The sequence below is a fragment of the Papio anubis genome, chromosome 4 (assembly GCF_008728515.1).
Source record: "Papio anubis isolate 15944 chromosome 4, Panubis1.0, whole genome shotgun sequence".
NCBI lineage: Eukaryota > Metazoa > Chordata > Mammalia > Primates > Cercopithecidae > Papio > Papio anubis.
The window spans coordinates 21,560,125-21,587,846 of NC_044979.1; the positions used below are offsets into that span (position 1 = coordinate 21,560,125).

General features: G+C 35.2%; 1 protein-coding gene and 1 long non-coding RNA gene across 7 annotated transcripts in view; one reads left to right on the plus strand and one right to left on the minus strand.

Moving 5' to 3' along the window:
- Positions 1-326: 326 nt before the first annotated feature.
- Positions 327-27,722, minus strand: part of CHRM2 (cholinergic receptor muscarinic 2) — a 155,985-nt gene continuing 128,589 nt past the window's right edge. For 4 of the 5 annotated variants that reach the window (XM_017957192.3, XM_003896648.5, XM_017957193.3 and 1 more), the window contains one exon: positions 327-8,808. In XM_017957192.3, the coding sequence (XP_017812681.1) occupies positions 7,362-8,762 (1,401 nt within the window). In that variant the 5' untranslated portion in view covers positions 8,763-8,808 and the 3' untranslated portion in view covers positions 327-7,361. Of the gene's footprint in view, positions 8,809-24,021; positions 27,650-27,722 lie in introns of those variants that run through there. The other variant, XM_009203923.4, reaches the window with a different exon arrangement.
- The window catches only part of LOC116274462, a 61,776-nt gene continuing 42,695 nt past the window's right edge, over positions 8,642-27,722 (plus strand). For both annotated transcript variants that reach the window (XR_004183114.1, XR_004183115.1), the window contains exon 1: positions 8,642-8,718. This is a non-coding gene — a long non-coding RNA (uncharacterized LOC116274462). The remainder of the gene's footprint in view (positions 8,719-27,722) is intronic.

Consider the following 27,722-nt stretch of genomic DNA (forward strand, 5'->3'; position numbering starts at 1 on the left):
GGATGATCACACAACAACAAAATTGCCTAAAGAAACATTTCTCAGAATGCATCCCTGTTGTTAAAATATGCATGACTGTATTTTTTTAAGAAATTGGTTTTGCTTTCTGAAGTAGCAGTGTCAACTACAACACAAATTAAAAGCAATCCTTAGAAAAATAGTAATTTTTGTGTTTGCCTCTCAAAACATTTATAAAAATTACCTTTAAAACGTTTTAAAAGATAAAAAAAAATACTAAAAAGAGATGAAGTAGACATAAGAAAAAACCATAATAAATGGACATAAGAAAACATAAATAAATAATAATAGCGGTTCAATAAAAGAAATTCTGTTAAACTTTTATTAATCATTTGAGAGAGTTGAGGGATAATTTATTTTCTTTTCTCACTGGGACTTCATATTTTATCATTCCTGTTTCATTCTAAATTTTATTCCTTATGGATTTTTTTCTGCTTAAATACAAACTTGTTCAGGTTATATTTTCCATGCAGGTTAAGTTACCCAGTAGGACTGAGAAAAAAAGGAAATTATATTGTTCAACCACTTAATATCTGATGTTTAAATTACTTTCATTTACTTCTTTATTAATAATTTTTAAAAGTGAGATACCAAGAAAATAATAATAATCAGATTGTTAATCTTACTTTTCCTGCATGATGGAAGATGCATACATGACTTTCTTGTTTATTAACTCAGGACACAAGACATTTTGACCATTTGATCATGTGTTGCATATTCATGGTAAGCTTCATTTCTAAATTTCTATCAATTCCATAAGTACAAAGAGCTATATGCCTAAAAAAAGTCTGAGAGGGATTTTTGAAAGAAATGTGCGGAGAAAGTATCACTGTTTCCTTTACTCAGCACTCTAGATAATTATGCTGACATTTAAAGCACCATCTTTTATAGTAGCGCAGTGCTTGAGGACACCCATTGTGAAGATATGAATTTGTGGATATGTTTTGTATGTGTTCTGATGTATTTCTCTGATTTAAACATGTTTTTTCACCATTACCCCATGTAATCACTGGTATGTGATGAAGAGATGCCCTGCAGACAACTGGAAGGCTGTTGGTGGCAGAGAGAGAGCTAAAACTCACTCATATGATTCTAACAGAGTTAGAAAACTGTGCAGTGAATTGACCATAGAGCAAAGAGGAGCAAATAGAATTTTTTCTTCAACACCGCTCAGCTGAACTCTAGAGTTCCATGGCCTACTCTAGTAATATTCCAAATGCTTTTGGAAGTAGTAGAAAGGTTATGCCTCTGGGAACTGTCAAGATAGACAGGATGAGACCTGTGTGTGTTTGTATGCATGTATATGTGTGTATTTGTATGGGCATATGTGTGTTTCTGTACCTGAGTATGTATGGTTGTGTATGTTTCCTTGTGTGTGTATGTGTATGTTAAGGAGAGAGAGGTTGATGAACTACTTCTTAAATGCAAATAATTTTTACTTGCCAGTAATTCTAAACAACATTGTAGCAGAATGATTCTTTCTTAATACTCCTATGAAAAGAAAAAGAATGTGTTTAAATGCAGTCTCTGGAAAAATACATGATGTAGATCATCATAGAAAAATATATGCTTAAAATATATACTGTAGTGGAGATATCACAGACAGAAGTCAAGCATCTATTGTATTTGTCTTTAAACTTTGATATGTGCTATGGCTTGAGTATGGTTTGTCCCCACCAAAACTCATATTGAGACTTGGTCCCAAGTGTAGCAGTGTTGAGAGGTGGTGGGACCTGTAAGAGATATTTGTGTCATCAGGGGTCCCCCTTTCTGAAGGGATTAATGCCCTTTTGCTAGAGAGAGTGCATTCTTGCAGGTCTAGGTTATTTACCACAAAAGTAGGTCATTATAAAGTGAGATTGTCCCTTGTATTTTGCCTCTTTTGCACAGGCTTCCACCATGTAATTGCATCCACCATGTTAGAATGTAGCACGAGGCCCTAACCAGGTACAGCAGCCCTATGTTGAACTTTCCAGCCTCCAGAACCATAAGCCAAATAAACTTCTTTTCCTTACAAATTGCCCAGTCTCAAGTATTCTGTTATATCAACAGAAAACAAAGTAAGACATTATTCTAATGGTACTTCAAGTAAATTTATCATTATGGTTAGTTTTAATCCCTGGTGTTAAAAGCATGGCACTAAAAGCTTCCCAAGAGAGAAAATATTGGAAACATGTTATGAGGTAGAAAATTCTTCCTTTATGATGGCAAGATTTTTTGATGTTTCAATATTTGCAATCATCTAGTCAGGAATAGCATTTGGCATTTCATCGATATAGAATTCAATTCAAGTTCTCAAAAACGAAATGAGAACACTTCACTAGAACAATATAAAACTAACAGGAGTTGATAGAAAACTCAAATATTTTTATTTTTCTAGAAATGACTTTGGTATAGACAAAGACACCAATTCACAAGGTGAATTGTTATAGGTAAAATTTAGAAAGTAAATAGACATAGAATTGTGCCTTAAAATTTGAAGAGAACTCAAATTAATTTAAAAATGACTACCACTGCATGACTTGGTATCTAAAAACTGTAATAGTAATCCTTTAAATGTTCAGTATGTATACTTTTTATATTAAAATGTAAACATCTCCTGGAATTGCATGTCCAGTGTCAACTAATATCATAACTGTATTAGGTAACTACAGATTTGTGCTAATGGATCAATGCAAATGTTCTCAGAAATGTGGGTAGTCGAGAGGAAAACAAGGAGAGGAAGAGGATTGCTATTGAGAAAATATAGGCCACTTAGAAAAAAAAAAAAAACTACCCACTTAAAATTTCATGGGGAAACTTATAATATTATACTATACTTCATTAAACATTTCTGGAATTTAATGTATGGGAGATTGTATTGGACCCAAATTGGAAAGAGTGGTTTATTAAAATATGATGCTTACAGAAATTTTACCTTGTCAGAATGAAAAACATTCTGAAGGTCATCCTTTTCTCCCAGTATGATTATTTTTTATTCCACTAAAATCAGTTAATTTGGAAGAGAGTGAAACTGTATGAGAAAGGGTTGGTTGCAACCTCATCAAGTAATCAGACACTAGATCAACACAGCTGTTGGAACAGTACCAGCTGGGAAGATTCTAGTCAGAAGCAGCATGTCAGGGGCACAGGCGAATAAAGCATTGTTGTCACATGGAGTGATACCAGAAAGTTATTAATTTTTTCCTGTAAGGGATATTTAAAATCTGCCCTGCTCTTAAAGATCATAAAACAGTTTAATCTTAATATGGGATTTTGGCTGTTCTTAAATCTCTTCCTTCAAATGCAAATACTATTTTCTTTGAAAATTGAGCATATAAAATCAACTTTTGTTACTCAGAAGCAACATATACCATATTGCATATTAAGAGTTTGTGTATAATATATTTATTTGCATACAGAAATATGTATTTCTATTGTACATTTTATTATTTTATTTATAGAATATATATATATTTTTAGCACATAGCATATTCCAGGAAGATACATTAAATATGTGCACATTTCATGCTACAGCGTGCACCCTTTAAGAGAAGCATTTTTAAGAGGCATGGTATTGAATATACATGCTGAGAATACACTTTGCACAATTTCATCCAGCTTTGGGTGCTTTCCTAAACTATTTGCAACACCAGTACTATGGTTGTTGAAAGGGATATTATCAAATTGGGGAGAGGGAGGAAACTATCGATGAACTAAGTAGGAGAAAATAAAAACAGACTGCATTGCTGAGTAATTGTTGCCATCATTTTGAATTCCCATCTCTCCCAGTGTCAGATCTTCAGGATCAAAAAAGCAGTGGATGAACAAAGAGCAGGAGCATGTTGGACATCCAACTTGTACATTTTAAACCAGAAGGCGTACCCCTTGTGGCTTCTCATATTGATTACTGTGCCCTAATACTTGGGAGCTGGCATTAAATTAATGATGAACTGGTAAAAGGGAAATTCATTTCTTGTTTCCAAGAAATGAACAGATTTTTTCCATATTCTTAATCTCCTCTTCTTATAAGATCACTCTGGGCTAGCTACATTATTGCTATGAAGAGAGAAAAAACAAAGACCTTACAGATATTCACCTTTCCAGTAAATGCAAAGAAGATAAATGATATTGTTTCTGAAAGAGGCTCTTAATATTTTTTGAAAGGAAAAATTGCAGCTTCAGTAGAAACTGACCATATCAACTACAAATATTTTGATGGCCAACTACTTCTACCTCAGTTGACTAGATCTGTGGCAATCATAATTGAGCAATATGATGCTGGAAAAAAGATGTGCTGTATGCATAGTCTGGTGATTTTTGATATGTAGATGTGGCCTGAGTTCCCAATCTGTGACTGACACATACACCAGACTCAAAAGAAAAGTGTTTCTGATACATGATTGGTGAGTATTACCTTTTTCTAACTGGTGAGCAACCTGCATTGATATTCTAAAAATAATGCAGGATTATTTTCCCACTAATAAGAGGCAAGCTTTAGAAATCCCTTAAAGCAGACAAGAGTTTCTTAACCTTGGCACCGTTGACATTTTGAGCCAAATAATATTTGTTTAAAGGGGGTGGGGGAAAATGTCCTATGCATTATAGGCTATTTAGCAGAATTCCTGGCCTCTACGCACTCGATACTGATAGCATTCCTTCCAGGGTGGCAACCAAAAATGTCTTTTCACATTGCTACGTGTCCCCTGTCGGGGAGAGGGGAATTGTCTCTGTTTGAGCGCCACTGAAATAGACAAATCCAGCAGTGGTTAATAAAAATCCTTGAATATAATCTCCATATCTCTCCAATCATCTATCATTTTCAGTATTCCTTCCATTTTCTGATCTGTTTGACAAAGTTTCCGTGGTGGCAGTCTATCTTCAATTTCTTTCTTTAACGTGACAGTTTCTCTTTCAATGAGGTTGCAGTGGCTGTGGCAAAGATCAATAACAGAGGGAAGAAAAGGAAGGATACAATGGCAGCAGAGACTAAAAGACAGCTTGACTCATGGTGATTTGGATTGTCAGAGCAAACAAAAACAGACCCTGAATCCTGAATCCTTGATGCCAAAGGGTTCTTCCCAGCTAAAGCCGAATCTACATCATAATGATACAATAAATTAAAAAGGGAAATATTTGGCTAGTCAATTCTCTGGGTTTCAGAAAGTCAAGGAGCCCACTGGCTTGATGGTATTTCCATTCATTTGATTCATTTATTTGAAGAAACAATATGAAAATAAATACGAATTTAAAATGTAAAAGTGCATGTTGAAGTAACTGTACGTAAGGGAATCTATATAAATGAATGCTTTAAATATGGAAGATTATTTGGGGGGTAATGACTGAAGTTAATTAGACAGGAAATTGTTTTTATGAAGGGTAAGTCAAATATAAATACTGCTGGCAATTTGCTTCTTACTAACGTACAACTTTTTTGGTTTTTTTCCTCATGCTTTTTTTCCTTCTTAACTCTCCAAATTGTTGAGGTGGCATCAATGAGGCTAATTATACAAAATAACTCTTTTAAATGCTGGGATCTAATATTGACAAATTTATCATATAATTAACATTATTATTACTGGAGAAGATACCATAAATCTAAAATCCAAAATATGAAATTTGAAGATGCATTTATCATTTGATTTCTATAGATTGAGCCATTTTTAGAAAATCTCATTGGAAAACTACAGCAAATAGTGTAAGAAAAATATAAAGGATAAAAATAACTAGTTACATATGAATCCGTATAATCCTAATTCTATATTTATTTAGATGACCAAATAAAAAATCTCTACGTGGCAAGATTCTATATAATGCCACCACTTAGATAATAGTTCCTGACATGATTATTATGGTCTGGAATTAGATGGTGAGAGGTGGTATGGCAACAGCCACCTACATCCTTCTGTCAGATTCTGTGAGCTCATTTGGCCTCTATTTAGTTAGCCACTACATTTCTGTCACAAAGATTACTATAATTCTACTGATAAGGGAATTTTGAAGTTAAATAATGTTAGGGAGAATTGACAATTTGAGGAATATGGAATATGTAATTATTTCAGTAATAGTTTTTTAAATATCTTTTTTTCCCCTTTCACGGGGTCATAGGATAATTGCTGACAACCTCACTTGATTATAATTTGAATATCATCCTTTAGCAGGCATTGGATAGAAGCTCCTATTCTCTAGGGACTGACCCAGAAATCATTGGTGCTACGTGAGTATGTTAATCCTCTTTAGGATTCCAAATAAATAAAACAGCATTCCTTTCTGCTGACAAAGTCAGGAGTTCATTTACTATAAGTTAACATTTCATACAGGGGTTGAAATAGAATGTCCTAAACTTCTATTTTTTAATCTTAAAATTCACCTGACTTTAATAAACTTGCTGCAACTAAATCGTCCATTATTTAATTTGATGAAACCTCAACTTCAAAATGACGTTGGTTTCTTAAACAGGTTTATGTTTTAGGTAGGATATTCTGTTGAAATAAAAGGCTATTTAGGAGAAAATCAGATTGGTTTTAACATTTCGCATATAGGCTCATAAGTGCACTAAATCCTTATAGGCCTTGATATCCCCCAACGAATGCAAAGGACACACTGAGGAGAGGTGAAATGTCCATTTTCATGGCTGTCTCTGGCTAGATTTAGTGAAAGTCCTGTAGGTTTTGCCTATAAACCATATAGAACAGGGATGTATAAAATAATGGCATAACAAGAAGAAAAATGGTGTGACCTAGTTGGGGTTTTTGTTTGCTTGCTTTCTTTTCATGGTGGGAAAAAGAAAGGCAAAAAATAAGCATTTATTACATTGCAATCGTCTAAATAGGACTGTAAAATAATAAAATATGCTTAACACTCTGGAGACAATTTCTGCATCCTTCTTTGATTTTCTTTCTTTATGTCCCCATTGTGTAATGCCTATTTCTTTATGTTTAAGTCTCCATGTTTACCTTGTGACTGTGGCATTTCCTTCTCTTAAGGACACATGAGAACAACAACAACAAAAGAAACAAAAAAGGAACAAGGTTATTCCTCTTGTGCAGAGACTGATAAAATTGTAGATTCAGAAGCCCTTCTTCAAGAGAGTATGAGAAAGAGTATATAGTTTCGTAAATCCACAATCCCAACATGTTTCTTTCATTGTCTCATTGCTCCTAATACTGGAAGTTTATAAGGTGCAATTTTTGCAAACTGGAGCCTAGGCCTGATAAGTGTGTCACTGCTGGGCTCCTGAATTGCACGTTTTGTAATCAGACTATAAAGTGCAGTGGCATAGATTTTAAAACTAGGAGCTCTGTTATCCCTTTTATTCTTCTCAAGCTCCCCTTGCCCACCTTCTATCTTTTTCCAAGATGTTTTTACCTTGTAGCGCCTATGTTCTTATAATGACACATGAGAAGGTGTTTAAAGGTCTTCTTGAAGGTGGCATTACAAAGTGCATAGCAGGCAGGGTTGATAGTGCTGTTGATGTAACAAAGCCAGTAACCGATTGTCCACACAGTGTTTGGGATGCAAGTTGCACAAAAGGTGTTAATGAGCACCATGACATTGTATGGGGCCCAAGTGATGATGAAAGCCAACAGAATAGCCAAGATTGTCCTGGTGACTTTCTTTTCTCGGGAAGGAGGAGGCTTCTTTTTTGCAGGCTGCTTAGTCATCTTCACAATCTTGCGGGCTACAATATTCTGCTTTTCATCTCCATTCTGACCTGAAGACCCCACTACCTCCACGGTGGTATTAGTTGGGGTACATGAGTCACTTTTGGGGGTCTTGGTGCCAATTTTGATGCATGTTTGCTTAGAGTTCTCATCTTTGGAATGGCCCAGGGAAGTGGAAACTGTGTTTTCATCCTGAGTTATTTCGTCATCTCTCATATTAGAGGCAACAGCACTGACTGAGGTGGAGTCATTGGAGCTCTCTTTCTCCTCTCCCTGAACACAGTTTTCAGTCACAGGATCTCTGGGGGCTTTGCCATTCTGGATTTTGTTGTGCTCCAGGCCATCGTCACTGCTGGGCATGTTGTTATTGTTTGGCTTCACTATCCTTCCTTGTACCAGACTTGGAGAAACGGGGTCTTGGTTGGCCACAGGCTCCTTCTTTTCCTTCTTTATCCTGCTCTTGCTGGCTCGGGATATGTGCCAATATAGCACAGTCATGATGATCACTGGCAAATAGAATGCTGCAATGGCCGTACCAAAGGTGACAGCAGCATTGGAAAAAAACTGAATGTAGCACTCCCCATCCTTCACAGTTCTCACCCCTACAATGAACTGCCAGAATAGAATGGCTGGAGCCCAGAGGATGAAAGAGAGGACCCAGGCAGCTGCAATCATCATACCTGCCATTTTTGTGGTCCGCTTGACTGGGTAGGTCAGAGGTTTTGTGACACAGAAGTACCTGTCAAAGCTGATGATGAGCAGATTCATAACTGAGGCATTGCTGACCACATAGTCCAGGGCTAGCCAAAGGTCACACACCACAGGTCCCAAAGGCCAGTAACCTATCACAGTGTAGAGGGTGTACAAGTTCATGGAGAAAACACCTATGATAAGGTCAGCACAGGCCAAGCTGAACAAAAAGTAATTGTTGACGGTCTGGAGGTGGCGGTTGACTTTAATGGAAACCATGACTAGAATGTTCCCGATAATGGTCACCAAACTGAGGGATCCAGCCACCAGGACAATAAACACCACTTCAAATGTCTTATAAGGACTGGTAAGAGCCAGGCTATTGTTAGAGGAGTTTGTTGAGTTATTCATTTTGTGTTCTCTAATCAGTAGCCAAGTAGCAAGTAAACATTTAAACCTGCAAGGAAATAGAATAAAATTAACAAACATAATATAAACATTGCTTTAAGATACATAACGTTGTTCCTTTTAAACCACATTATTTTCTCCCAATTCTCCTTTCTCCTGCATGATTGTTGTGTCTACCTGCCTCAGTTCCCCATATAAAAAGCAAGACCTTTAAATGGAGGATTCAAAAGGACCTTTCAGGCTGGCAATGAACTTGAAGTCCAATAATGTTTTGAATATGTCCTTATCCAGATATGAGTATCTATCTATCTAGCGGTCTACTATATACCTCATCAATCAATGAAACTTAGCATAATACTGATAAATTGAATTAAATAAACCAAAATTACAAGCAACACTTTCTAAAACATCAAGAGATTCCTGGAATAGACATAAAAATTAGTAAACTAGTGAGAGGACACAATTATAGAAGAAAGCATAGAATGTACAATATTGAATGTGTGACTTTTATAGTTAACAGTGCCTTCCTCATGGAAACTCTAAGGCTTTTTCACAATAATACTGAGGATGGTGAAAATAAAGATAATGTAATAATAATTTATTAGCCAATATACTCTCCCTAGATGAGAATTATTTTCCTCTGGCCTCTATTTTATTTTATACTTGTAATCAGTATTACATAGTCAGCATTTCCGATATTCCATATCTTACAAAAGAATATTTGCTTATTAAATGCATATTGAACTGAATAAGCCAAAATTATGCATAAAACTTTCCAAAGCATAAAGAAAGTTCTGGAATAGACATACAAATTAATACATCAATAAGAAGACAAAATTTTGGGAGAAAGTACCACTTTTCTGAATGTTTTATTTTTCAAACTACTATCAAATCTATTATCTTACTATTCTTTCTGGCAAACTTTTGTTTTGTAGAAGGAACTAAGGCTCGGAAAGGTGAAATCCCTGTTTGTTCAATCATTCATTCTTTCACTTTGAGCTCACATATCTATTGAGCAGCTTCTCTTAATTAGGTGTTCTGGACATTCAATGACGATTAAAACAAGGTCTCTGCCTGGTGGCAGACATGGGTTGATAAAGAAGCAATTACTAAACCTGAGTGCACTTCTTGTTTCCCTATCCTGTTGTGTGTAGGTAAATACATAATCATCATTTTTGAGATAATATTATTGAAGTCTGATGACAATTGAGTGATCTTTCATAAGGGAAAATGAATATTGGGGATTTAGAAAAGAAAGTTAAGACTTCATCAAAGAGGTATGACACATTTCTGGAGAAACAGCATCTGAAGGAGAAACTAGCCCGAGTTTCACCTCTTTTTGAAAAAATTGTTGTGAGCTGTCAGAAAAAAAAAAAATTGTTAAGAAATTACAATTTCAGAATATTGATTAGTTTGGATGCTATTAATTACAAGGTAATGGGCAGTGGTTTGCCCTTGAAATCCATGTAGAAAATAATTTGGTAAGCAACTTCATAACACAAATAACATTTAAACAAATAATTTATTCTACTTTGGAAAGTCAATTGTTTTCCAGTACTTTATTTGACAAAACCCAAATAATGAGATTAGGCCTTAATAAAAGAAGACCCAAAATTCAGAACGCAGAAAGGAAAATACATGTAACTATTGCATATTCCTTTTTTTGCATAGAGCAAAAAAGTCAAAATAACAATTGAGAAACAATATTTCTAAATTGCACAACAGAAAATTATCCATTGTCTTTAATATAATACAGTTTTGGCAAAAACGGAAAGATGAAAGATGAGTAATCTAAAACGTTGATGTAGTAGTTCAATCAAAGAAAAATTAAACATTAATGACTTTTAAACATATGAAATGATACTCAACCCCACAGTTTAAAGATGCAAATCCAAACTGTGAAAAACATTTTTCCATCCGTAGTATTAATGGTAGTATTAAATACTTTCGGTGGGACTAGTGGGATAATCACCATGAAGGACAATTTATCTATATCTATAGAACTTTAAATCTATATAAAAATTTATTAAGAAACACTTGTCTCAGGAATGCCACATCTAGGAATGTGTCTTTCAGATATAGTCATAAAAATGTACAAAGAGGTCTACTCAAGTATATCCACTCAGAAATGTTTTTAAAGCAAAAAATCCCTAGAAATATTAAAACTATTCATTGACAAGGGATTGGTTAAATATGTTGTGGAATACTCTTACAATGGAATATTATGCAGCTATTAAAACAGGCAGATATTTGTGTCCTGGCATTGCTGTGGAAAGTTATATAGTTAGAAGATGACATAATCATAGTGAGACATAGATTATTATAGAATATAATTTTATTTAAGCAAAAAGGTGATTATATATAATATTACATATGTATGTATTATATGCCTGCAGCTCATTGGGAAATATTGAAGAGCTTAGTCAGGGAAATGATGCTAAAGGAATGCAACTTAGATCAGTTGAATTATTTTAATCAGGTTTCTCTTTGACAATCCTTTTTTGCAATTAATCATACAATTGTGTATTCATGGTAATTTATTTGAACAAAAACATTTTATTATCCCAGTTCTTATTCCAACAACTTCTTAATAGCTCAGTCAACTATAAGATCAGAATTGTGACTTGCTTACAAGCACCTTTTTCTCTGTTTGTTAGATAAATTCATGGACAGTTTGGAGTCGAGCTATATGTGTATCTGTTTCATGAAATGTTAATATTAATCCACTTAGTTTGAAAAATACCGAAAATGTATGTATTGGCTCTGCATTTTAATTATTTATTCATAATTTTCATAAAGCACAGGACTTATATTCTAGTTTTTAAAAGATTTTTGATAATTTCCTCTGGAGAATAATGAATAACACTTACGTTGAAAAGTAGGGATTTGAAATCAACTAGTTTGATGAGGATCTAAATTGCTAAAGTCCAAAATTCCCAAAATTACAATCCTGAAAGATTAAAATCCTGAATGTTGAAATCCTGAAAGCTGAATTCTGGAAGAGGGATTGGCATTTCGCTTGTGTGCAGGATAGTCACATCACGTTGCCTGCATCGTGTTACGTGGAACTTTGTTACTGTTTTTATTTGGAAATAACATATAGTTTGAGGAGATGTACATGATCACTAGGCTGACAAGTGGTGGACTTGTGAACTTAATTTTAGGTGTCAATTTGGCAGAATTAAGGAATACCTAGAAAGCTGATGAAATATTAATTCAGATGTGTCTGTGAGGATGTTTCCAGAGGCAATTCGTATTTGAGTGTGAGTAGACTAGATGGGGAATGTTGCCCTCAATGTTGGAGTGCACCATCCAATTGGCCAGAGCCCAGTGAGAACAATTTCAGAAGGTGACTTGATCTCTCTCTGAAACTGTGGTAGACTTTTCTTCTGTGGTCTTGGACATCAGAATTCCAGGCAGACCAGGCTTCGAACTCCAGGACTTACACCAGCAACCCTAGGGTGTTGAGGCTTTCGGCCTCAGTCTAGGACTTACACCATCCTCTTCCCTGGTTCTGAGGCGTTTGAACTTAGCCTGAACCATGCATCCTGAGGTCTCAGGCTTGTGGATGGCTTGTCATGGGACTTCTCAGCCACCATAAACACGTGAGTCAGTTCTCCTAATAAATCCCCTCATATATATATGTGTGTGTGTGTGTGTGTGTGTGTCTCTCTCTCTATATATAAAAATATATGTATACATATAAATATATGTATATATTGTGTACATATACACATATAAATATATATGTGTACATATATACACAATATATACACATATTTTTATATATGTATATATTTATATACACATATATACACAATATATACACATATATATACATAATGTGTATGTGTATATATGTGTATATATTGTGTATATATAATGTATTATGTATATATATGTATATATGTGTATATATGTGTATATGTTAGTATTATATATAGTATACATTATGTATGTATGTGTGTATATATGTGTATATATGTGTATATAAATATATATATTATATATACACATATGTATATACATATATGTACACATATGTATATGTATATATATTTGCATGTGTCTATATATATACACACACATGCACATATCCTATTGGTTCTGTCTCTCTGGATATTCTAACTAACACAGATTTGGTATTGGGGAAGTTGAATATCATGCTTTAAATATATATATCTCACTTAACATTAAGAAGTATATAAAATGTATGGAACAGGTTCTATCATCCCCTTTATGTGATAAAGAAAACTGATGTTGCACAAATGGTTAAAGCAACTTATTCTTGATCACAATCACAAAGCTAATGAGTAAATAATCTACGACTAAAACCAACATCCTTAGCTTGCAGTTATACACACTTGCTCTGTTTCCCTTCCCCTTTGAAGAATTATACTCTCTCCAGTAATGCGTAGAATTGTTAGGCAGCAGGACAGTGATGAACTACACTCAGAGGTTGCTAGTTTAGGACATTTGGTTTCCAGTAAACTGGAATTCTTAGGTGGAACACAATAAATTTATGTAATGTTAACAAACTTAGTTGCTATTACAGTCTCTGAAATTTTAGAGTTATAATATTTGCTTGATTATACTAATACGGTATGTAAAAGTGGAAAGCATTTTTCTTAGAAGCAATCGCAAGCAGTGGAAGGCTGTCATTTCTTTCTGTCAGCATAATGCACAGGCCATGTAGAATTGCTCCTCTTCCTCTAAAGAAAGCAGTTTCCTCCTGCAAACTGCACATTGATTCTACTCTTTAAATTTCCGTAAAAGTTTTTAGTTCTGGTGTGGCATCATAGGGTGGTGTTAAAGCAATAAAAGTTGGTGAAATAACATAATCACATGAGACTACACAATGAAGATGACCTTCAAGAACTCAGCATCTTAAGACGACAAGTGTATAGCAATAACCCATTTGATATTTTACTGTCTTGTTTATGACTAAGGCCTGGAATACTATGGAAACTTATAAGACAATGTTTCTGCCCTCAGTTTCTTCACTACTTGACTTCCTATACATGCCAGGGAAGACAGAACCACAGTTTAACATCTTCCTTGAAAAGGTGTGGGTGCTAATCTTTGCTCTTAATTATTAGCTGTGTGACTCTGAGCATGTCGTTTAAATTTCATGAACCTCAATTTTCTTTTTTCTCGAACAGGAATAATAATAACCTTCTTTTTCTTTCAGAGTTGTAGTAAGGATGAAAGTGAGATAATGTCTCTAAACTATGATCTATTAGTAGTAAGTATTAAACAAACGCTGTTAATGTTAAAATTTGACAAGTGAGTATAGAATTATCACCTTTCTTAAGAGTGAACAGAAAATTATGTGTATGTGTATGTGTGTGTATCAGCTGTCTTAAGAGTGGGAAGGTGTGGGGCGCAGGGTTAGAGGTAGCACTAAATTGTCATTATCAATGATATTAAATTGTCGATAACATTAAATTATCAATACTACCACTGGTAATGATAATCCGCATGTCTTGAGCATAATTACTCTCCAAAACAACTCCTGAAGTGATTAGGATGTTTATTATAGTCCTTTTATAAATGTTGAACTGAATATCAAATAATTAAGCTACTTGAGATTCAAACCGAGGGCACCGAACTACAGACTCTACTATGAATACTTAGTCTTTGGCAGAGGAACAGTCTCATGTGGCTGCTACTGCTCACTTACACATTTCTCCTTCTGACCTGACATGACTAAGTCCTACACCTCGACATCAAGTTGGGACCTTGGTTTAGACAACAGAGTGAGAATCATTGTGTCCAGGATAATACTGGGGCTTTGGGTAGGAGATGTTCACAATAGGCTAGGGAGTTAATAAGTAGGGTTCTGCACATGAAAATATGTGACATTTAAGATTCAAAAAATTGTCTTAAAATTAATCATCATAAAACATATCACCATGTGAATTAATGAATAGATTCCCATGTAAGTATCCACATCAATGGACAAAAAAAAAAGTTCTAAATATTGACAATGACAGATTTTTCTGAATTGTTACAGAGAGAATTAATATAATTAAAAAATAAACTCTAATATACATTTAGATACAAGTGGAGAATTAAATAAAAAACAAATGAAATTTTCTTCACACACTGCTGAGGTCAGGCAGGATGCCTGATGTATGATGAATGCTTTTGTAGGTGAATTTTTAATGTATTAAGCTAATAATGAATTATCAATACATAAGTAATCTGAGTGCTGGGATTTTTACGTGTTATTTTATTTAATTCTCACAATAGCCCTGAAAAAAATGACTATTATCTTTTCCAGTTGTACGGATGATAATTATAACAGACTCAGCAAGTGGCTGTGATTCAAATTTAGGTATATCTGACTCCTGGGACCATGTTATTTCCACTATATTACACAGTGGCATAAAACCTGCCCCATTAAATACATTTTCTAGAAGAAATAGAAAACTCAAGGAAAAAAAAATGAATCCATGGTTGATAACAGCTGAAATCTAGTGACAGAAAAGACATGTAATTTTATTTAAAAATTTCAGAAAAAGAAGGAAGTTTGGAAATTAAGAGGAATTCATGTAACATTTAATTTATAATTGTTTCTATTTCTTTAACTTTTGTTTTAAAAATGTAATCTCAGTATACATGCTTCTTGTAGATTTTTAAATTCTGCTGCTATTTGAACACATTATCAAAAAATAGCAGAGTTCTTTGGGCATTTCTTGCCCATCTTTCAACCATGAAAATCTTAAAAGTAGCATATTCACTTAGCAAGTAACAGTGATAAGATAATGAGCCTTATCAGTGTTGGCTCAAATGATCAAAACTGATAGAGTAGTGATAAGGCCCATGTTAGCCTTCAAATTTTGTATATGAGGGCTAAACACCATAGTATGTCTTTAAGAGAATTACAAGTTTACTTCAATAATATTATGTTTAGATACATAGCTTTCAGTACAAATTATTGTTATAGAAAACATAAAAAATATAATGATCATGTAATATGGCAGCAATTCTGGAAAATATCAGAGTATCATTGGAAGCAAGGGTTCACCTACTGAGGAGCCAGTGGATGGTAGTAAAGGATACTTAAGTATTATCTCTTCCCCACTTTAAGAATGAGATGTGGTTATCATTGATGAGAAAGCAAATGAAGCTTATTCATTTTTAATTTTATATATTTGCAAATAAACATGTATAATAATTCAATGAATGACATTCCAGCTATGATTTCTATTTGACGTAGGAGAGATGACCATTCAGGTATATAATCCATATCCTATTGTAGGTCTTTTAACATTCAATTAATCCCACTAATTTATAAACTGCATTGGCGAATGTGTTAAATACACCTTGAGATTATGTTATCAATAATCAATCATCCTTTTAGGGATCCATTAATGATGCCAGAGAGAAAGACAAGAAAAAGAAAAAGAGAGAAAATTGGGGAGAGACTTATTTAAGGATGTCTTGGGGAGCAAAGTCCACTTTCTCTAAAGAAAGGTTTGATGGTACATGGTTTTGATATTGATGCAGGTGATGATAACATAGTTTGCTTACATTGTAATGACCCTTACCAATCTTGAATGTCCTTAAATTTTGCTTACAGATGGAAGAGAATCCTGGCCTGGGGCTTAGGAGACAGTCCAGGCCTGCTAGCTAGCAATATTGACATTCCACAGTCTGAGTGCTTTGACAACATCACACAAAAATGAAGTAAATTTCCACTTTTTGTTTTTTCTTTTAATCTGGTTCTCCTTTGAGCCATGCAACACATTATGAGTCATTGTACATATTTAGAGCTTTTTTATGAGCTCCTGAATCTCACTACAACAGCAGTTGTGGTGGGGGTGGTGGCCGCAAGGAGTAGTGGGGGCTCTGCTAAGAAATCATGGCTCGCTTGCTTTCTTTATTTCAAAATATCTTACTGAATTACTCTTCTGAGGAGATCCACACATGCCCGCAAGGGCTGTGGGGGATAGAAGTGAAGTAGGAATGGGTGACCAACAAAACAGAACACATTCTTGTCAACAAGGAATTTGCAATCTAGGGGACATACAAATTGCTGGTGAAATTTCCAATTTTTCTAAAACAACAATGGGCCAATATCATGCTAAGCAACAAGGCTGAGAAGTCATGGAGCAAGACTGGTCAGATGTGGTGAAATAAATACAGATAGCTCCCTGGAAACCTTTCCTCAATCTGTATCTCTCTTTCCCTTTCTCTTTTTCTCCTTTCCCGTACCACTGGCTTGTATCTGACATTTTTGGTTTTTGTTTGTTTGATTGATTTTTTACTATTCTTAAGATTCTGCATTATAGCTTCTTGTAAAGAAAGTACAAAATACTGATGGTGAGTTTCTGCTTCAGTACATTGAGGCTGACAACCTGTAGGTTCAAAAACACTAGTTAATGGGTGCAGCACACCAACATGGCACATGTATACATATGTAACAAACCTGCATGTTGTGCACATGTACCCTAGAACTTAAAGTATAATAAAAAAAAAAAAAACTAAAAAAAAAAAAAACACAGAATAAGACAGCCATGTCCTCACCAATACTGAGTTTTTATATTTTATCGGAAAAGATGTGTTGAAAATATTCTAGAGGGATGTATAAGTTGTCCTTCTTTAGAAAATTACAGCATAGGATGGCAGATTTTACCAGATATGCATTATGTACAATGTTTGGGGAAAAAAAGCCACACCAAACACATACTTAATTTTATCAAGCTGTACCCTTAAGGTTTGTGTGCAGTGCTAGATATGAGTTGCACTTTTATAAAAAAGAAAAAAAAATGTAAAAGAAAATTATAGAACAGAATGAAAGTAGCTGATAAAGCAAACTGATCCTCACATCATTACAAATAGAAGAGAATTCATGACTTTTCCCAAAGTAAAAAAGATCAGGATTATGCAAGGCCTTATGACAGTGTAAACATGCTTGCCGTTTTGGCTGCCTGTCAAACATAATACTATTCTTAGTGACGCTGGGACAAACTTCCACTCCATGTCAGCCAAGCTATCTTTTCTCCTCTTCAAAACACACCCTAAACACCACTTACCCGAAAAAAAATATCATGACTGAGGGGGAAACGGCTGTAAAAGTGACTTAACTGGGACCCTTGTCCTAGTCACTACATCCGTGGCACGTTTTCATTAATTTGTTCACACAATATATACCTCCTGCCAAAAAGGAAGAGGTCTGGACAATTTTAAACAGAATGAAACCTGAAAATACCCAACCCTTAGACTTTTAAAAATGAAATTCCATCTAAGAGAGCACTTCAGCATCCACCTTTTTCTGTACCAAGGATTTGACAGAACTCAAATATTGATGATGAACGTAGTCTAGTAAATGGTGCTGACTAAACAATGTGCTCTAAAGCAAACAGCAGCAAAAGTGGAGAAAGTCCACTGTCTCAAGGTTGTTTTGTTCCCACAAGGAAGAAGAGTGAAAGGAAAATGGAAGCAATTCTTGGAGAGCTACAGACTGTCTATGATTAGGCAGCTGTATTTGAATCAATCCGTCTCTCTTACCGTCTTGAGAAACTGGAAATTTGTATAGTCGGCTTTTAGAATTTTGTTTTGTTGTTTCCTAAAGTCGGCAGGCTGCTGGTTTAATAACTCTAAATTAGTTAATTCATTGCTTTGAATTAAAAATGTGAATCAAATTTGCAGAGAATTGAGGCTTTTTAGGACTATGATAGAAAATTCTAGAATAAAAGCAGTTGTTTTAGAGAAGCTGAGCAGCTCCAAACAAAACATCCTTTTAGGGATCCTTTTCAATGGTTCATGTGCCCATTGGAAGCTGAGACAGAGCACATAGCAATGTGTTGGATAGTAGGTCAAGGACAACTTTAAAGAGAGGAACGAAAGTCAGTTTAGGAGAAGAGAGAAGATAAAGAGGAAGTTAGTACTTTTCCTCTGAAGAATAAACCAGGATAGTTGAGATAAGGATAAATGAGATTAGACGTTGTGAAAATATTAGGAGGTACACATAGAAGTGAAACATTTTTCTGAGTATATAGAAAACAAATATTCAGATAGCATATCGTATAACAGTTAAGTAGAGACAAGGACACTTAGTTATACATAGGAATATATTTTTATTTTAAGCATGTCTCTGCTTAAGGCTGCATTGCTTATGGAGAGAAACAAAGTTGCTTTTGTCATTAAAATGCCTATTTATATGAAAAGTAAAGCAAATGGATTGTGTTTTATAGACATGCTATTATTGGTCATTGCCTCTTAAAACACATGCACTGTTAATTATAAGCTTAATAGACACCATCACTCTTCTAGTAGCCATCCTAGAATGTAGGTATAGGGTACAGAGAAACTAATATGCCCCCATATAGCTAAATCTTGGTTCTTCTAACTTTTCAATGACAGAAATGACACAGGCCTCATATAATTAAGATTCATACCAGATTCAATGAAGCTGCAAAAATAAAATAGTAATGAAGTATAGAGAGTAATGGGAAGCAACTATTTTTATTGTTTCCATTCGAAAGACAAAATGATTGTTTCCCCAGAGTTTGATTGCAGACTATTTCTAGAACTGAGCCAAATGACCGCAGTGTTATCCCATGAAAACTTGAAGAAATGAGAGCAGGGAGAAGATTAAAGTCTTTACTAAATGATCTAATGGCAATTGAGATGAAGAAACATAAAAAGCTGCATCAACTCAGCAAAGATTCTTGTATCTAAAGCCCTAATTTAGAATTAAAATAAAGCCAGTTGGTCAGAGAGAATGAAGAGGTTTATGTGGTAAATCAGGGAAGTCAACTCTCCAGACTGCTAGAAATGAAACTACTTTTTGGTTTATGACCTCAGGGGAATCACAACATAACTGAATATATGTAAGATAAGTCATCACATGCTGCACCCACCCTCTCTTCCAAAGACCTCACCCTCTTCCCTCTTCTAACACCCTTAGTTTGAGACTATATAAATATTTAAATGCCCTGACTCCTCCTTATCTTCAGACTCTCCAAATACCTGTCTCCCATTTAGACTGAGATATAATTACCAAACTGTAGTCTTTACCTCTATCAGGGAGTAGGTTCCATGTGGACTATGCCTAGTGTGAAAGCTATGTTAAAATAGTGGCATTTCCCTTCTTGAAATAAACCATCTTGACTTGGAAATGTCCCCAGTACATTTTTTCTGCCCCCATCTCTACCGTGTCATCTGATAAAAAGTAGCTAAATTGTGAGTAGTTCACATACAGAAGTATATAAATACAATTTCCGTTCCTAAATAATGCCTGAGAATGGAAGATCTTCCAGTAGACAGCAAATGGATTGGGACTTGCTTCATAAATCTTCTAGGCAGGGTGGTTTTTCCTTGAAGCACAATTAGTCCATTCTCACACTGCTGTGGAGAAATACCCAAGAACAGGTAATTTATAAAGGAATGAGGTTTAATTGACCCACAGTTCCACAGGGTTGGAAAGGCCTCAGGAAACTTACAAGCATGGCAGAAGGGGAAGCAAAGGCGGCGGGGGAGAGAAATGCCGAGCAAAAGGGGAAAACCCCCTGATCAAATCATCAGATCTCATGAGAACTCACTGGCTATCACCAGAACAGCATGAGGGTAACCACCCCATGATTCAGTTACCTCCCATTGGGTCCCTCCCACGACATGTGGGGATTATGGGAACTACAGTTCAAAATGAGATTTGGGTGGGTTCACAGCCAAACCATATCAACAATTATACTACCATCAGCAAAGTAGGTTTAGCATGCGTTGTCTGCTGGGATAGGAGTATACACGCCTGAACTTCTAAGACAACATGTTAGAGTAGGATTCTGTGAGTATTTACTAACCCCAGAATACCACAAGATGGAAGGAAATAGGAAGCTGAGAGGTTTGGGCCTGGGACTGGATTCCTTCACCTAACTCTGTGTGTGTGTGTGTGTGTGTGTGTGTGTGTGTGTGTATGCACGTGTGTGACTGTGCATGCATGCATGCATGCATATGCATACACAAAGTATGTTAGTTGAAGAGGAAAGGGTAATAACATAAGAAGAAAAAAAAGAAAGTATGTCTCCGTTCTTCTAAAGGTTAAGGAAAATTTCTCATAAAGCATCAGTGGAATGTGACAACATGCTCTACAAGGAGAACTTGCAATTCACAAAGCAAGACTCCTGTAAGCAATTATGGAAGCTTGAAGAATGGCATTTGATTCTCAGATTCCTCCTTTTGAGGGAGAGAGCAGCAAGCCCCCCCAGGCTGCATATCTTTCTAGGAGATGTGCTGGCAGAAATGCTGGCTTCATGTTTTATGGGGGATGCAACTGTTCCTTCCGTAACTTTCTACCCAGATAACTGTGATGCATCTGTGAACACAGTAGACAAGACTTTGGAGTTAAAGCTGAAATGGAAGCCTATCTCTGTTATTTTCTCATTGTGTGAGCTTAAATTTGTTGACCCCCTTTCCACATCTAGAAGATCTAGAAGATGTGGAAACTAAAATCTACCATTCACAATATTTTTAAAAAGGCACATAATATAACAGCCTCTTAACATAATACACCATGATAATAGTGACTGTTAAGTAGTCACTATTACTAAGTTCATTATAATTTACCAGTTGATTCTAATCAACAAGTAGAGCATTTAAAAAGGAGCAAAATAAGAAACAAAGCGTGTACTCTCTATTTCTCTCAAGAAAGTAGGTAATCTGAAATAATTTTTATATTATAGGAGTCTATTCCATGTCACTTTTATTATTTACTTTCACTTATTTTAAGGATTCCAGAAATCTCACTATTGTTCTATGGCATCCTGATTCTTATGCAGAAATGGTGTCTTTGATCTAAACTTTAAGAAATGTCAATTTAAAACTTAGCAACTAATCCTCTTCCTAACCCAACGGTCAAAAGGTCACAGACAAGTGAACCTGTATTTAAAATTCTTGCTGTAGATCTATGAAAGATTATTTAGTAATTCTAAACTTATATTTTTGCTGAAAGCAGTTTATTTTGGAGAAAAAGATGATCTTTTTGAGGGACTAAAGAAAAATTTCTGGTCCTCCACAAATTTTGAACAAATCATGGAACTAAGACAGAGATGTATCATTGAAAAATATAAAAATAACAAAATTTCATTATGTCAGATTGTGAGTGCTAAGAGCTTGATCTATGAATATGCATAAAGTTAATTTGTAACTTGATTTAACATATCACTCTAAATGCTATTTTCAAATAAACAACTATTTTTTAAAAATTTCATTTAAACTCTTTTGCTAATAGAAATAAAACACCTTGTGATTAAAAAAAAAAAAAAAAAAAGCATTCTTTCTTCTAAATGCCAGTCTTCTTGATGGGCTTTTCTCATATTTTTTCTTTCTTATTCTTAATTATTTATCTTGACAACTTCATTCCTTTTAGCGAAATTCTTCTCTTCTACATATGTGTCCATTCTTTCCTTCATCCATTCTATGTTCAGCGAGTGTAGGATGTAGGAGATGGTGTAGGTTGTCTGAAGAACCCCACAGGACAGTTTCCCACGCTCTCATGTCATGTTACTCTTCTGCTGGGACTGGCTAGGATAAAAGACTTAACTTTGTTTATGATATGGTGACTACTACAAAACGTTTATCTGGAAAAATTATTCCACAGATGAGACACAGCCTTGTCATCCTAGAATTCAGGGTCCATAACTAGACTAGAGCTGACCTCCCATAGCAAGAGAAGCGATACAGACCTATTGTATTGCTAGTCCTTTGGGGATGAGATGGCCCACCACAACCTGCTGAGAAGGCCCTCTCCAGTGTGCCATGGCCAAATCTCATCCTAGCCCTAGGTGAAAGGTCTGTGCATCCCCCAACCAGACTTCTCTCTGGTTCATACTTGGCTGTATACAAGGAAGGAAATACTTAGCTCAAGTGTTCCAAGGACAGAATCATTCTCATTCATAGGCCGCCTCTTAGTCCCTGTTCTTAATGAAAAAGCATTCTCAGCTCTGTGTCTGCATTTAGGAATGTAACTTACAAACAGTCTGCCTCTGGCTCTTCCTTGTTTGGTTGCTTTCAAAGCCCACTGTAAAGCTCAAAGGTGACAGCTTGACCATTTTGCTCAATGTTTTTTTTTTCTTTTTTGTATTGTTATTAAAATAACAAATGACTGTGCATAAAGCCGACATAACATAAACAAGTGCTAAACTAGTAAGTCACAGAGGGAACAGCTCTGTCTGAGCAGGGAGGAGGAAGTAGCTAGACTACAGAAAGACCAAAAGCAAGCATTGTAGGGGACAGGGATGAAGATGTGAGGTGGGGAGAGTTTTCATTATGTTTGGCACAATGCCCAGTACATCCTCAGATTTCCAAGCTGTGCTTTAAAATAAAGATTGGAAGCCTCTTAAATAAAGCTTAATTTCTGTTTAGATATGATCCCAAGCTTTATAACCAAGTTTTTAACACCCTATAGCTGGCTTCTTTATTCTAAGTATGAACCACACATTCCTTCTCAAACAAAACAAACCCTTAAGTGGTTACTTTAAAGGCTCAATGTGGCTATAGAACTCAAACAATGTTTTCATATGCTGGGATTAAACGAATTGGAAAATTGTGAATCATTTTCAATAAAGTACACAAGGATATAAAAGTCAAAGGGTAAGAAATCGTGACAGGTAGTTTTGGTTACATGCATTGTAGTGCTTGGGTTGGGATGGATAAAAAACAAAAAGGTGGACAGACAGAGCCGTATTTTGTAATCTGAATATAAAGCAAAATAGAAAAAAGAAGTGATTTAAAGGAAAGGTAGGTTAAGGAGAAAGCCTTTTAAAATATTTGGTTTCGTTGCTTTTATTTACTTATTTATTTACTTATTTATTTATTTATAATAATAATGAATTATGAGACCGAGCGTGGTGGCTCACACCTGTAATCCCAGCACTTTGGGAAGCCGAGGCAGGTGGATCACCTGGGGTCAGGAGTTTGAGACCAGCCTGGCCAACATGGCAAAACCCCGTCTCTACTAAAAATACAAAAGTTAGCTGAGCGTGGTGGTGGGTGCCTATAATCCCAGCTACTCTGGCGACTGAGGCAGGAGAATCGCTTGAACCCAGGAGGCAGAGGTTGCAGTGAGCCGAGATTGCACCACTGCACTCCAGCCTGGGTGACAGAACGAGACTCTATCTAAAAAACAGAAAAAAAAAAAAAAAAGAATTATGAAAGACAACTGAACAAAAGAAAATACTGATGAGTGAGGGTCTAAAGGTCTAAGAGCAATAGTTGGCTCTGGCTCGGTTGGGAGTAGTAGAAAGATACTTACCTTTACAGTTTGTAAAATTGTCATCTGTGCAATAGGTCTGTCTGAGATTTGTTTTAGTAGTTTCTGTTGTTTAGAAAACATATTCATGAATGTCTTAAGCTCAGGTGAATTGTGTAGCTTTGCTCTACTTATTCCATATAATAACAATTTTCATGAAGTCGCATCCTCTTATATTCGTCGCCATTTATTTCTGGACTCTGTAAGTTTGTAATACATAAATTTGCTAATAGTTGTTTCCTGTTCACCAACACTTCCAGAAATTGAACCTTGGGTGCAGATCGTGGCAGCGTTTATGTAGTATCGGGAAGCAATTGGGAACAGAACTATCTGTTCTGTTTACTTATCCTGTATGTAGAACAAACCCCAGCAGATTATGGTTATCCAGAGCAAGAATGTGTCATGTGTGACTTCTGTTTAACTATTAGTAGTTTTAAAATATTTTATTTTATTTTATTTTAAGTTTCAGGACACATGTGGAGGACGTGCAAGTCTGTTACATAAGTAAATGTGTGCCATGGTGGTTTGCTGCACCTATCAACCCATCACCTAGGTATTAAGCCCTATGTGCATTAGCTATTTATCCCGATGCTCTCCCTCCCCCTCCCGGATGGTACACTTTTGAAGGATAATGAACAATAATAAGCATTGTTAATGATGACTCAACTGATTTCCATGGTTAGGTGATATAGTGAACAGCAAATAAACAGGGTGGGGAAAGAAGTACATGATTTAGCAATAGCGTTCATGGGCAAATTTCATGACTAAATTAAATAAACCTACTATGTGAAATAAGCCCCAATCCCAAATTATCAATGTATCTATGTGAGGGTTTTTTCTATAATTTTAAAATTTGATACTGCCTTTACTTTCTTGCAAACTACCTATTTGGCGTGATTAACTAACTGGTAGCTACTTCTATTGTTTTCTCCTCCTGAGTCACTATGTGCACATGTTTTTTTTTTTAATTTAGGACTTTGGGGTGTAATCTGAGAGGGGTTCTTCTTTAGAATACATTTCATCTCAAAAATAAAATATTTAATTATGCAAGATGATGCTTTTTTCAGGAACTCAGGCAGATTGACAATAGACACATTGTCCACCCAAACCACCTCTCCATTTCTCATGTTGATCTGTTTGTTTTTAAATAGCAATGTTGATCTAAACTCATGAAAAGGGAAGGGGTCTGTGATATTGAAATATGTGCATTGTCATTCCAGAGATGCTATTTCATTTCTCTGAGTTTGATTTTTGTCCCTGTGGCCATGAGGACATTTGACTCTAACATGTCTTTCAGCTCTAAAAGAGTCTTATGATTCTAATTTTACTTGAGTTCTCTTAGGATCCATATGATGCTGACTGAGAGGTCAGAGATGATGTCACTCACTTCTCCCTTAGATCTGCATTTTCCTAAACACTGTACCCTGTGTATCTACAAAAAGAAAACAGCTCAATCTCTCTTGAATTTTTGCTAGTTTGGCTTTGTTGGCCTTATGGAAGAGGTCTCAGCTTTGTGTCAGCTGTGGTTTTCTTTGTCACTATCTTCAATCCTCCCACCTTCAATATCCTGGTACATCTCAGCTTCCTTCTGTGACCCTTCATCCATGCAGGCTTGAAAATTAGACTCAAATTGCTATCTGTATCTTCATTTCACTCTCAATATTGAAACGTACGAGCATGAACTAATTCTCTCAATCTAGCTCCATATATACCTACTAACTCATTAAAAGCTAGCTGTAGCACTGGAGCAAGAGATCATATATTAGAGAAGGAAAGCAATTTCCTTGGCAAGTTCATTTGTGTATTCTCTTCAATGTCATAGCAGAGGTTTGTCCTTGAAATAAGGGTGTTTTCTCACCCAGTGTATCCCTCTGGCTGTCTGATTCCTCAATTAACTGACACCTCTGTGCCAGTGATTTCATCCTGGACTTATTTAGTGGACAAACTAAATAGTGATCCAATGACTTACATGCTTATTTTACAGCATCACTGTAATTGCTGCCTATGTAGTCCTGCAAGAAGGGAGGGAAATTAAGGAAAGGCTTCTGGAGAGGGCGTGTTTTAAGACATGCTGCAACTATTTGCCAAGGGTAAGGAAGAGTATTCTGAGAATTTCCATTGGCAGCCTGAAATCTAAACAAAATTCCAAAGATCAGACAAGAATAAATTGTTTCCTGTAGAGCATTATGTTTTATATCGCAGAGCAGAATTCATTGCCAATGACGGGTGCATTAAGTCTCAAAGATATTATATCTTTCTGTTTAATTTAAAAATCACATGAGATTGATCTCTCATATATATTTTCTCTGCTTTGAAACCTTCATCTGCCTTTGGACATTAAAAAGTAAAAATTATTTCTTTTTCCAATTTTCAAATTAGAGCATTTCAATAAGTAAAACAAAGAAAAAATATTCTGGATCATTTATATTTGACTCACAAGGGCCATCCACTTTACTTGATTATTCAAGAGATGAGTTTCGCTAGCCGACTTCAGTGGATAAAACAGTGAACAGTATCAATATGTCTTCCATTGTCAAAGACTGTATAGAATGGTTGAAAGCACCTGTGAATTTTTACTGCTTTTGAAATCTTGTTTATCTTCCTACACAAATACATGAGCATGCAATACACTCATACACATACACATGTACTATTTAAAAGTTTTAGATTACATTGTGTATATCAATGCATTATTTCACTGGGGCCAGGCAAAGGATTGAAGAGCAAAGGAAGGAAGCTGGCATAAGTTAACATGTACACACTGTGCAGCTGGTAGGCCTTGGAGTGGGGAAAATCAGAAAAGCTGTCAACTACTCCACTGTCGAGATACAGCTGGGTGAGAATGTGGACACAGAGTTGTCACATATTCAGAATTATAAAGAAACACTGAAAATCTGGATTTTTATACTTACTCTTTCAATTTTTAAATCTTGGCTCACAGTCGTAAAATACTGAGAAGCCAGCAAAACATGTTTGTGGAGAGCTTTGGCCTGTAGGCTCACACTCTATGACTTTTGCTGTTAGTACTGAGCAGTAACATTTTCAAATAAAGATAATCACAGACATTTTTATATGACATTTGAAAATATTCTAATGCATCATTTTTTATGGGTACATGATACTTAGTTTTGTGGCATACTACAATTTCATTAAATAATTCTCTTGGTGACACTTAAGTTATTTCTGATTTTTTACTCTAGCAAATAATAGTGTAGCAAACTTCCTTGTACATGATTTTTTAAAATAGATCTCTGATTGCTTTCTTAGGATAAATATCTATAAATGAGATCATTGGCCAAAGTTATATACATTTGCTATTTTGGATAGCAAAATCCCAATCGTGATTCATGATAATGATATTTTCCTATAGCTAGTAACAAAAATAAGAATAATTACTAAAAAGCTTTGTGAATCAGATAAATAAAATATTCTATTTGAAGTTTTAGCTCTCATTTTATGATTTTTGAAGTTTTATACTGTTCATGTGTTTGACAATTGGCAGTTACATTTACCCTTTGTCCTTTTATAGAAGATATTTTTTACTTGTGTTTTATCTATTGATACTCATGGTATCAATTAAAAAGACTTTCTCCATCCCAAAGAAGTTAATATTTAATGATAATTCCTTTAGCTAATTTATATATTTTATAGTTTAAACTGTAATTTATATAAACTATATTTAGAATAAGGTATAAAAAGATCTA